This window comes from Pinus tabuliformis, chromosome 2_1, assembly GCF_031772625.1.
Source record: "Pinus tabuliformis cultivar Carrire ecotype Pingquan chromosome 2_1, CPIR1, whole genome shotgun sequence".
Taxonomy (NCBI): domain Eukaryota; kingdom Viridiplantae; phylum Streptophyta; class Pinopsida; order Pinales; family Pinaceae; genus Pinus; species Pinus tabuliformis.
The window spans coordinates 107,536,037-107,548,077 of NC_142299.1; the positions used below are offsets into that span (position 1 = coordinate 107,536,037).

Here is a 12,041-nt window from a genome sequence, read left to right on the forward strand (position 1 = left end):
TTACTCACATTTATTTTATGGTTTAAATTTATTATAAATATTTGTTTTATAACTTAGAGAAATCAAATTTTAATTTTATTCTATGTATTTGAAAAAAAGAAATTGAAAAAAATTCTTATATTTGGAAAAAAATCTAATTTACTTATATTTATTAAAAAAATATATTTTTATATCTTGAAATATTATATTTTTATATTTTATTTCAAAAGAATATATTTAAAAAAATTTATCTTAATTATAATTATTAAAATATTAAAAAATATATTTTTATATTTGAAAATATTATATTTTTATTTTAAAAGAATATATTCTAATAAAGATTTATCGACAAGTCTATCAAAGCCGAGGTATTTTTGTCAGTGGTAATGACGGTCACTTTTGGTCTGAAAATCCGCAAAAAAATTTCAACAAATCTTGTAGTATTTAAATCATATTTTTGAAAGTAGCAATATATTCAACACCATAAAAAACTTCTAGACACCCAAAATCTTGAAGTTTAATGACTTTAACTTAGATTTACAAAAATTCATGCAAAAATTGATCAAAATATCACTTAAATTTTCATGATTTTCAAAAAAAAAACAATCTAATTAAATTACTCTATTTTTATTCATATACTTCTATATTCATCTCATTTATATTCTATTTATTCCCTTTATTTTGTTATTAATATATATAACGTACTTTTCTTTTTATATTCATTTTATTGGTATTCATTTTCTCCTGATTTTATCAATAAATTTTCCACCTTAAATTTTTTAACAAAAGATTTATGATGATGATGATGATGATGATGGTTACCAAACAATGGTCTATCGGACCTAAAGAAACAAATTATTTTTTTTGATTTAAGATTTTATTCCTATGCTCAAAAAGCTTGGAGAGAAGCCTCTCGAGCTCACTATAATTTTGACATTGTAAAAGACTAGGAAGGTCAGTGTTGTTACAAAGATTGTGAAACTGAGATCTAATGTGGTTGTACGCTGGGCACTCTAAGAGGAAGTGGTTTTCATCCTCGATGTTCCTATTCTCACATATATGGCAGATTCTTTCTATCCATGGCGTTTTAGGAATTGCCCAACGACCTGTTTCACTATGGAGCTCATGACAATTCGTTCTAATCTTTGCTATATTAATTTTCTTCTTTGAGCTAGTTAAAATAGAGAGATACTTTTGATCTTCTAGGGTGGGGTTGATGACCTTCTTATAATAACTTAATTTTCTTTGAGCTGCTAAATCTTTCTCACACCACATTTTTTCTTTGAACTTAGAATTAACAATATCCTTAATGTTATTTATGTTTTGCAATGCATAATTTTCGTTGATCTCCCAATAGTTTAACCAGGCCCTTGTGTCTTTATGCCACCATCGATTGAGCCTTAGGGGGTTTTGGCTAGAATTTAAAGCTAGCTTAGGAAGTCTATAATCTTCTATGTTATTGATTTTGTGCTTATACAACAGAAACCTAAGCATAGCTAGGCTCTCAATAGGGGAAAGACCTCCTTCTATAAGGAGAATAGGATAGGGTGTAATACTTTTAATTTTCAGGTTATAAGTTATAAAACGCTTCTGGATTTTCTCAATCTTTCTCCATGATTCTCTAGAGATGCTGCAACCCCAAACCTCACAGCCGTATAAGATAACAGGAGTGACTAAAGTTTCAAAGAGGAACTTCTTTTTATCCCACATTAAGAGGTTTGCTATTTTACAATTATTTTCAAGACCAAAATAAGCTTTCCACCCCCCATTAATCCTTTTCTCAATGCTATGGTTCCAGTTGAGCTTGTGATGAATATCAATTCCTAGGTACTTGTAAGAATGCACTTCCTCCAAGTTATTATTGTCATACATAAAATTAGCGTAAGTGTTCTTCTTGGATTTGATAATCATAACTTTTGTTTTGTCAGTGTTAACAATCATATCCATGGTAGAGCAAAAATCCTTAAGAAGCCTGAGTTTCTTATCAAGATCAGATGGGCACCTTGCCAAAAGAACAATATCGTCAGCATAAAGAAGAAGGATGACTACTATCCCAGCTAAGATCGTGCCATCACATCCTACTTCCTCTAAATAGCCTTCAAGCTTATCGATGTAAATGCCAAATAAAATAGGGGAGAAGGGGCAACCCTCTCGATGCTTATGCATGCATCAAAATATCAAAACATTTCTCAGTAATAATTATATATTAGTATGTAAATGGAGTGGAAGAATACTAATATTAAAGGTAAAAACAACAAATATCAAACTGATTGAGGAGAAGCCTGTCAAGAGAATCTCCATAGATTCAACATATGCCTTTTCGTTAAAGTTCAAACTGTTTTCTTTTACATGGCATAATAGACGGTATAAAGTTCGATCAGTTTATTAAAGACAGGTTGCTTTCGTGAAGCACTACGCTGAAAGTGTCCTGTACCTGTGCAATGTTTAGTGACGTGGGTAAGATGCCAACGCGGCCTCAACGAGTTTTATTGGCCACATGAAGCACTTCGAAAGTTTACGTCCTTCCACCAAATTTTCTCCCATTAAGAAGGTTGATATATATATATATATATATATATATATATATATATATATATATATATATATATATATATATTATTTTAGTTATTTTTTCCCTTATTTTAAATATAGTTAAATTAGAGTAAAAATGTTGAATTCATGTTAGTGATAAGGTTTAGAATTTGGTCAATATTAGTTGGTAAAAATTTAATTTGTGCAATTAAATAATAAGGTTTTGATTTCAATGTATTTGCAAACATAGTTTTGCAAAATTACAATTTATTCACCTTAAACAATAAAATTTTGTTTTGGTAAGTATGGACAATTTTTGCATACTTATTTCCACACCTAATGATTTTTTTTTACCCCAAAGCCAAAGAAAATAAAGACATGGCAAGTTGAGGTTAATTCCGGATCAAGGTTCTAGCTTCCATTATTAAGCTTATGACACTGGGAGCTCTCCTTTCCAGTTTTCCATATTGCAACATATGGTCCACAATAACATAGGACAAAGAAATATTATTTATAAATTAGTTGACTTGAAAGCAATTGCATTATATAAAAGTTATATATATATATATATATATATATATATATATATATATATATATATTGTTAGCCTCACAAGCATGTAACATGCACATATGACAAAACTTGAACCGCCAAGGACCTTGGCAACATAGTTTCTCAAACGGAAAAGAGTTTGTCCATGTCCAGGGTAGTTTATCTATATATATACTTCTTATGTATACAAATTGTATACAATTCTTTTGTATGCAAAGATGTATAGAGATTGTGTAAAGAAGGTGGGTACATTCATATTTGAAGTGTTTTTATTGCATAAGCACAAGATTGAAAATGGACAAATTTATTCAAAGAATAGAGGCTTATAATAAATAGATACCATCTCTTAGCATGTGGGGAATTTTTCCCACATTGAACGTGCGCTCAACAAGTCAAGTGTTAATTAAATGTTGAGAAAGGAAAGCTATTTTTACTCTATTAAATTCAAAGTTCATGGTTTGGTTGCCCATTTTTCTTTAAATAATGGGAGGTTTCTTAAGTGTAGCTAGAGTGATTGGATGTTTATCATAAATATCTAGCCTATAACCAAAATTCTCGTATCACAGTAATGATACATTATATTTATAGAAATAAATAATTGAAATACAAAATGATAGCTAATTAAATACAAGAAAAACTAAATAAAAATTTTAAAAAATAAATATATATAATTTTTTTTATAATATTAACTTTAAAAAATGCTACTTGATTGAATCAAATAACAAAGTAATTAGCAATCAATGTAATACTTGTTTAAATTTGAATTTGATGATTATTTAAAATGTATTTTTATAGATTTTTCACTTAAATTTTTTCTAAATAGTAATTGTTTAAATTATTTATGAAAAAATTAGGATTTATAATTTTAATAAACATCTCATAACATAATTTTAATGAACATCTCATAACATTGGGATGTGGACAGCAAGCTCACTAAGACAGCAATAACAACCTAGCGTTTAACATCAGTATTGTTATGATAGCAGTGGTACATTGCATTAATAAAAATTAATAGAAATAAATTATTGCAAAATAAAAAGATAGTAAATAAAATATTAAAATATATATATTTTAAAAAATAAATATATATTATTTTATAATGTTAGTTTTAGAAAACATTATTTGATTTTTTTTAGTCAAATTGCATCTTAAAGTAGAATAATAATAAGGTGAAAGATAATTAAGTTTGGGGGAATTGTCTATTTTTATAACAAGAGCCGGAGAATGGCATGTGAGTGCATTTTTAACATAAATTATGATGCAGGAGCATCCGGCTCCGAGGAGACAGAAGATCGCTGACTGACTCACGGGTAAAACAGAAACACGACAAAGACTCCAGGAGTGGATGGACAGGTCATCAAGTTGGCTGTTGTCTTTTGTTAATTAATGTTTGTTTCTTTTTATTTCAGAACAATTTAAATTACCAGTTGTTAGTTTAGGAAAACAAAAACTGTTTAGTTAAATTTTTGTTTAAAGAAGACAAGTGACAGTTACAAGATTCAGTTCAGTAGGCAGTTATGTTTTATGTAGTTTAAAAAGGAAAAGAACGAATGTAACAGGGACTTTTTTCCCCCTCATAAAGAAAAGAATAAGAGATAGCAAGACAATACAAACCCTCTGTAACAGAACTTTTTATTTATGACAGAGATACTCTATTTCTAATATTCCCCACAGAAGACATTCGAATATTTATTGTGTGTTTTTATTCATGACAGAAGTATTCTGTTACTAACATTTTCCATAGAAAGCATTCATATATCTACTATAAATGACTGTGTTTTAAAGAGCGAGTTTGGACAGGAAGAAACTAGCTGTAACAGGAATGTGAGCAATAAAGAAAGTTACAGGCAACAAGTGTAACCAGAAGTACAAACCATATCGCACAGAACCAGCACGCCAAGCACAAGGAGTAACGCGGTCGCATAATTCCAGCAAACAAACAACTTACAAGCGAAAGGTATCGTATGTAACACACTCTGTTAAATTAAATTATATTAAAGTCATAGCACAGCAATCACATTCAGAACCGAAAAGAGTTTCATATTAATAAACGATACAGTTCCATGTACAAACCCTCACCATCATAAGGGCGAGTAACTACAAACCCTCGCTGTCATAAGTTGTCTCACATTTCACCAAGGTCGAAGACCAAAATCCGTTGCCAAAGAACAGTGGCAGAAAGTTACAAACAAAGAAACCGGGAAAAGATACAGCCAAATCCACAACCCGACACAGAGTCAAAGTTTTCGAAACCCTTGTCATTACAGAAATGGACGCCTTTTCAAGGCTGAGACTGTAAAGGACAAGATACCGAACCTACAGCTATAACGAACCAGACACAGTTAATGGAATAGGAGCAGACCCTACCCGTATTGAGCAGAGGACCAGGGTCGAAGGGAGTTGAAGACAGCACGAACCGGAAACCCTCGTGAGCGAACACCAAATCAACCTGCACGCAGAGTAAAGGGAGGTTAGTCGAAACTGGAACCGGAGACACCTTCAAATACAGAGGATTAAGTATCATGAAATTGCAAGCATAATAGAAACCCACAACTTCCCAACAGGTCGGCAGAGGACCGCGGAGACCAAACCCATTGCCATAGCTGCAAAGGCACAGAACCTGTAAGTGGTTGCAACAAGAATACAGAGCGGAGTAAAACATAGACTGTTAACTTACCTTCGACGGCGGCCCGAACCTCGGTGGAGCAACAGCGCCAAGAAGACCAATATCTGTTCAAGACCACAGTTCAGGAACGGGAAACGAAAGAAATCTCACGGCAGAGAACTTACGAGAAGATAAAACCCTTACCACAACCACAGTTAAGAACAAGTCGGCCATACAGACCCAAACACCACAGCAAACAGCAACGAAGGCAGAGGAACAACATTTCACCAGGTTCTGTGGACATCGACAGAGAAGGAGGCCATCGAACGGGCGGAGGAACGAACCAGGCTCGAGCTCAAGAGCAAACAACAGAGGAACGCGGAGGGAGAAACGGCAAGGTAACAAAGTGACAAATGAACCGGGCACAACCCTTTAGGGTTTAACCAAGGCGGGAAAACCATTGACCGAACAAACCGGCAGCTGGCCCTAATTAACCGGCAGGGAGGTGTATTGATGAGTTGCAGATTGGGGCAGAGCAGATCTACGGAGTGTTGACCTTTTAACATCACAAGTGACCGCTAAGGACCTGAGGAGTGACCACGTGGCGGAGTGTCACGTCACCGAAGGGCTGGGCCATCAAAAGTGGTATCAGAGCAGGTTTTGAGTAAAAGAAAATGGAGGTTGGCAGAAGAGGAAGGGGAAGAGGAAGAGTCCGGAGGGTAGCAGAAGAGGGACTCCGTGAGGAGGTCCGTGTCTTGCGAGAACGTTTAGAAGCAATAGAAGCTGGGGGAAGAAGAAACCCGGCAGATAACAGTGATGAAGATGAGGCAGAACCAGAGGAAGAATTAGAGGGGGTGACACCAGAATTCAGACTGTTGAAGTCGGTTTTGCTGTCAAGTCATAAGCCAAAACATGAGCTGTCAACTTATGACGGAAGTCTGTCCGCAGACGTGTTGTTGGATTGGCTAAGTGAAGTCAATAAATATTTCGAATTCGAGGAAACCAGTGAGGATAAACAGGGGAAGTTCACCGCCACCAAACTGAAGGGACATGCGTCCTTGTGGTGGGACAGCATTCAGGCGGAGCGGAGGAGGCTTAACAAACAGCCTATAAAGAAATGGTCTAGAATGGAGGCCAAACTGAAAGAGAAATTCCTGCCGAAGGATTACCAGATTATGCTGTACCGGCAGGTACAGAACTTGAAACAAAGGGGAATGACTGTTAAAGAATTTACAGAGGAATTTTATAAGTTGAATTTACGAGCAGGATATGTGGAAGACACCCCGGAGAAAACAGCCAGATTTGTGAATGGCTTAAGGGGGGAAATCTTGGATGAAATTGGTATCCTTTCACCCCGGACATTGGATGAAGCCTATCAGTTTGCGCTGAAGGCAGAAGAAAAAATTAACCGGAAGCAAAATGCCAGAAGAGGAGGTGGAACTGGCAGGGGGAAAGGTAAGATGTTTGGAAGAGGCCGAGGTGCAGGTTCAGGTGAAGAAAGCAGCAGCTCTAAATCTGCTGGAGCAGCAGAAAAAGACAATAGCACTAGAGGAGGACGACCACCTCAGCGGGGGCGAGGATATGGTCGGGGCAGGGGAGCTGTCCAGTGCTATCGCTGTCACAAATGGGGACACAAGTCGTATGAATGTCCTGAAGGTGAACCAGCAGGTGGGAGAGGAGCTTATGTTGCTCAGCCAGAGGATGCTGAAGCAACACCTCAGGAAGCAGAAAATGCACCAGAGACAGGTGAAGCTTTGGTGTTGAATAAAGTGTTGTTGAAACCAGCAAAGGAGGTTGCAGAACCAGATCAACGAAAAGCTTTGTTCCGCACTGTCTGCAAGTCGCGGGGCAAGTGCTGCAAACTGATCATTGATAGTGGGAGTACGGACAATCTTGTGGCTGTGGAGATGGTAGAAAAGCTGGGATTGAAGAAATTGAAGCACCCTACGCCCTACAAAGTGTCATGGCTGCAGAAAGGACATCAGCTGTTAGTCGACGAACAATGTGAGGTAGAATTTCATATTGGTAAGTACAAGGATAAGATCCTTTGTGATGGCATGCCAATGGATGTCTGTCACCTACTGTTGGGACGACCTTGGCAGTTTGATAGAAGTGCAGTTCATGATGGGAAAACGAATTGCTATAAGTTTGTTAAAGATGGGATCAAGCACACGCTTGTACCCATCAAGGAGGAAAATACAGCAGAAGCCAGTGGAGTGAAGGCGCTGTTGTTGGGCGGAAAGGAGTTTGTGAAACAGATTGAGGACAGCGAAATCAATTTTGCTGTCATAAGGAGACCAAAGACAGTGGTATTACATACGCAGATATCAGATTTGCCTGAAGAAGTTCAGAAGTTGCTGCAAGAATTTGGGGACATTGTGGTGGATGACCTTCCCGATGAATTACCACCAAGGAGGGGTATTAGTCACTGTATTGACTTTATACCAGGGGCAAGCCTGCCAAATAAAGCAGCTTACCATATGAGTCCCAAAGACCATGAGGAAATTCGGAAGCAAGTTCAGGAATTACTTGACAAGGGGTTGATTCGAGAAAGTATGAGCCCTTGTGCAGTACCGACCGTTTTGGCTCCAAAGAAGGGAGGAGAATGGCGAATGTGCACAGACTCCAGAGCCATAAACAAGATAACTGTTCGGTACAGGTTTCCTTTGCCAAGGATGGACGATATGATGGATTGCTTGAGTGGGGCAGCCTATTTCTCGAAAATTGACCTGAAAAGTGGATATCACCAGATTCGAATACGAGAAGGCGACGAGTGGAAGACAGCTTTCAAGACAAACGAAGGCTTATATGAGTGGCTGGTGATGCCATTTGGGTTGAGCAACGCTCCCAGCACATTCATGCGTTTGATGAATGAAGTACTGAAAGAATTTAACGGTAAGTTTGTGATAGTTTACCTTGATGACATTTTGATTTTTAGCAGAACTAAAGAGGAACATTTCAGGCATTTGCAGAGTGTGTTGAGAAAGCTGCAGCAAAACAAGCTGCTGATTAATCTGAAAAAGTGTACCTTTTTTCAGCGAGAACTAGTGTATTTGGGATTTGTCATTGCAGAAAATGAATTAAAAATGGATCCGGAAAAGGTGGCAGCTATAGTTAGCTGGCCTTCTCCGAGGAGTTTATTTGAAGTCCGGAGTTTCCATGGGCTAGCCAGTTTTTACAGGAAATTTATCAGAAATTTCAGCGAGATTTGTGCACCTATGTTGGACACGATCAAGAAGGTAAATCAGCCTTTCAACTGGACTGAAGCGGCAGAAAGTAGTTTTCAAACTTTGAAAAAGAGGATTACTGAAAGACCAATATTGAGACTGCCAGATTTCAACAAACTTTTTCAAGTTCGTTGTGATGCCAGTGGGACAGCCATTGGGGCAGTCCTTAGTCAGGAGGACAGACCAGTCGCTTTCTTCAGTGAAAAGCTAAACGAGAGTAGGCAGAAATACTCAACCTACGACAAAGAATTTTACGCAATCATACAAGCTTTGAAGCATTGGCGGCATTATTTGCTGGGAAATGAGTTTGTTTTATTTACAGATAATTTTGCCTTGCAGTACATTATGCAACAGCATAAATTGAATCACAAACATGCAGCTTGGGTGGAGTATCTGCAGAATTTTACATTCGTGCTAAAGCACATTAGTGGCCAAGCGAATAAGGTGGTAGATGCACTGAGCAGAAGAACGTTGCTTCTGCAGGAAAGCACAATGCAAGTCTTGGGTTTTGAGCATTTAAAGGAGTTGTATCAGGCTGATATCGAATTTGGGGAGGCATATGAAGCTTGCCAAAACCCTCTGTTAAGGAATAACAACATGTGGCTAGACTATAATCTGCAAGAAGGGCTGTTGTTTAAAGGAGGACAGCTGTGTATACCCAACTGTTCTATGCGGGAAAATATTATACAAGAAAAGCACAGTGGAGGACTGGCTGGACACTTTGGTATAGAAAAAACAATTGCTCAGGTACGACATTTCTATTTCTGGCCGAAACTGCAGCGGGATGTGCAGAGGTATGTGAGTAGATGCAAAGTGTGTCAACTAGCAAAGGGTCACAGTCAAAATACTGGTCTTTATTTGCCATTGTCGATTCCGAGTCGACCATGGGATTCAGTGAGCATGGACTTTGTTCTGGGTTTGCCAAGGACACAACGAGGTTTCGATTCAGTAATGGTTGTATTTGACCGGTTTTCGAAAATGGCACATTTTGTACCTTGCAAGAAAACCAGCGATGCTACTTATATAGCACATCTTTTCTTTACTAAAATCGTCCGGTTGCATGGACTCCCGAAATCCATTATCTCTGATCGGGATGTAAAGTTTACTGATCACTTTTGGAGAACTCTGTGGAAAAAGTTGAATACTCAATTGCAGTTCAGCTCCGCTTATCATCCGCAGACTGATGGTCAAACGGAAGTAGTAAACAGAAGCCTAGGGAACTTACTTCGAAGTTTGACAGGAGAAAATTCCCGGACATGGGACCGTGTACTTGCTCAAGCAGAGTTCGCGTACAACGATTCACCTAACCGCAGCACCGGTTACAGTCCGTTCCAGATTTTGTACGGCATGCACCCACGAGGAGTGCATGAATTGCGAGATTTGGGAAAACTCGAGAAACAGAGTGCTGATGGGGAAGAATTTTCCCAAGCAATGAGCAATTTGCACGAACAGGTCAAGCTGAAGTTGCAGGACAGCAGTCAGAAGTATAAACAGCGAGCTGACACAAAGCGTCGGGAAGTTCAGTTTAATGTTGGGGATGAAGTCCTTGCGTATTTACGTAAGGAGAGAGAAGCGGGAGTACAACAAACTAAAATTCAGGAAGATCGGCCCCTGCAAAATCATCCGCAAATTTTCTGCGAACGCTTATGAAATACAGTTGCCACCTGAGATTGGAATTTCTTCCATTTTTAACGTGGCAGATCTATTTCCCTATGTCGCCGATTCAGAGAATGACGCAGCAACTACAGTGCCACGGAAAAACAGCTATGGAGAAGATTCTTGGACGAGACAATTGCCAAAGGTACCACCCCTTGAGATCGAAAGGATTCTGGATACACAGGTAGCTAGACGCACACGCAGGAAGGAGTATCTGCGATATTTGGTCAAGTGGCGGAACCGTCCAATAGAGGACAGTTCTTGGCTCAACGCAACGCAGATAACTAAAGCGGGCTATTCTTTGGACGACCTCATGGAACGGAGCCATGAATTTTTGCCACCCCAGGAGCCTGATGCAGGAGCATCCGGCTCCGAGGAGACAGAAGATCGCTGACTGACTCACGGGTAAAACAGAAACACGACAAAAACTCCAGGAGTGGATGGACAGATCATCAAGTTGGCTGTTGTCTTTTGTTAATTAATGTTTGTTTCTTTTTATTTCAGAACAATTTAAATTACCAGTTGTTAGTTTAGGAAAACAAAAACTGTTTAGTTAAATTTTTGTTTAAAGAAGACAAGTGACAGTTACAAGATTCAGTTTAGTAGGCAGTTATGTTTTATGTAGTTTAAAAAGGAAAAGAACGAATGTAACAGGGACTTTTTTCCCCTCATAAAGAAAAGAATAAGAGATAGCAAGACAATACAAACCCTCTGTAACAGAACTTTTTTATGACAGAGATACTCCATTGCTAATATTCCCCACAGAAGACATTCGAATATTTATTGTGTGTTTTTATTCATGACAGAAGTATTCTGTTACTAATATTTCCCATAGAAAGCATTCATATATCTACTGTACATGTACTGTGTTTTAAAGATCGAGTTTGGACAGGAAGAAACTAGCTGTAACAGGAATGTGAGCAATAAAGAAAGTTACAGGCAACAAGTGTAACCAGAAGTACAAACCATATCGCACAGAACCAGCACGCCAAGCACAAGGAGTAACGCGGTCGCATAATTCCAGCAAACAAACAACTTACAAGCGAAAGGTATCGTATGTAACACACTCTGTTAAATTAAATTACATTAAAGTCATAGCACAGCAATCATGTTCAGAACCGAAAAGAGTTTCATATTAATAAACGATACAGTTCCATATACAAACCCTCACCATCAAATGGCGAGTAACTACAAACCCTTGTCGTCATAAGTTGTCTCACATTTCACCAAGGTCGAAAACCAAAATCCGTTGCCAAAGAACAGTGGAAGAAAGTTACAAACAGAGAAACCGGGAAAAGATACAGCCAAATCCATGAGCCAACACAGAGTAAAAGTTTTCGAAACCCTTGTCATTACGGAAATGGACGCCTTTTCAAGGCTGAGACTGTAAAGGGCAAGATACCGAACCTACAGCTATAACGAACCAGATACAACTAATGGAATAGGAGCAGACCCTACCCGTATTGAGCAGAGGACCAGGGTCGAAGGGA

General features: G+C 37.9%; 1 protein-coding gene across 1 annotated transcript; it reads left to right on the forward strand.

The window, feature by feature from the left end:
• The first annotated feature begins 6,342 nt into the window (after positions 1-6,342).
• Positions 6,343-10,945, forward strand: LOC149199019 (uncharacterized). The gene is made up of 5 exons (XM_089400429.1): positions 6,343-7,677; positions 7,858-8,207; positions 9,039-10,437; positions 10,553-10,735; positions 10,898-10,945. The coding sequence occupies exons 1-5, from the start codon at positions 6,343-6,345 to the stop codon at positions 10,943-10,945; spliced, it is 3,315 nt and encodes a 1,104-aa protein (XP_089256555.1).
• The last annotated feature ends 1,096 nt before the right edge of the window (positions 10,946-12,041 follow it).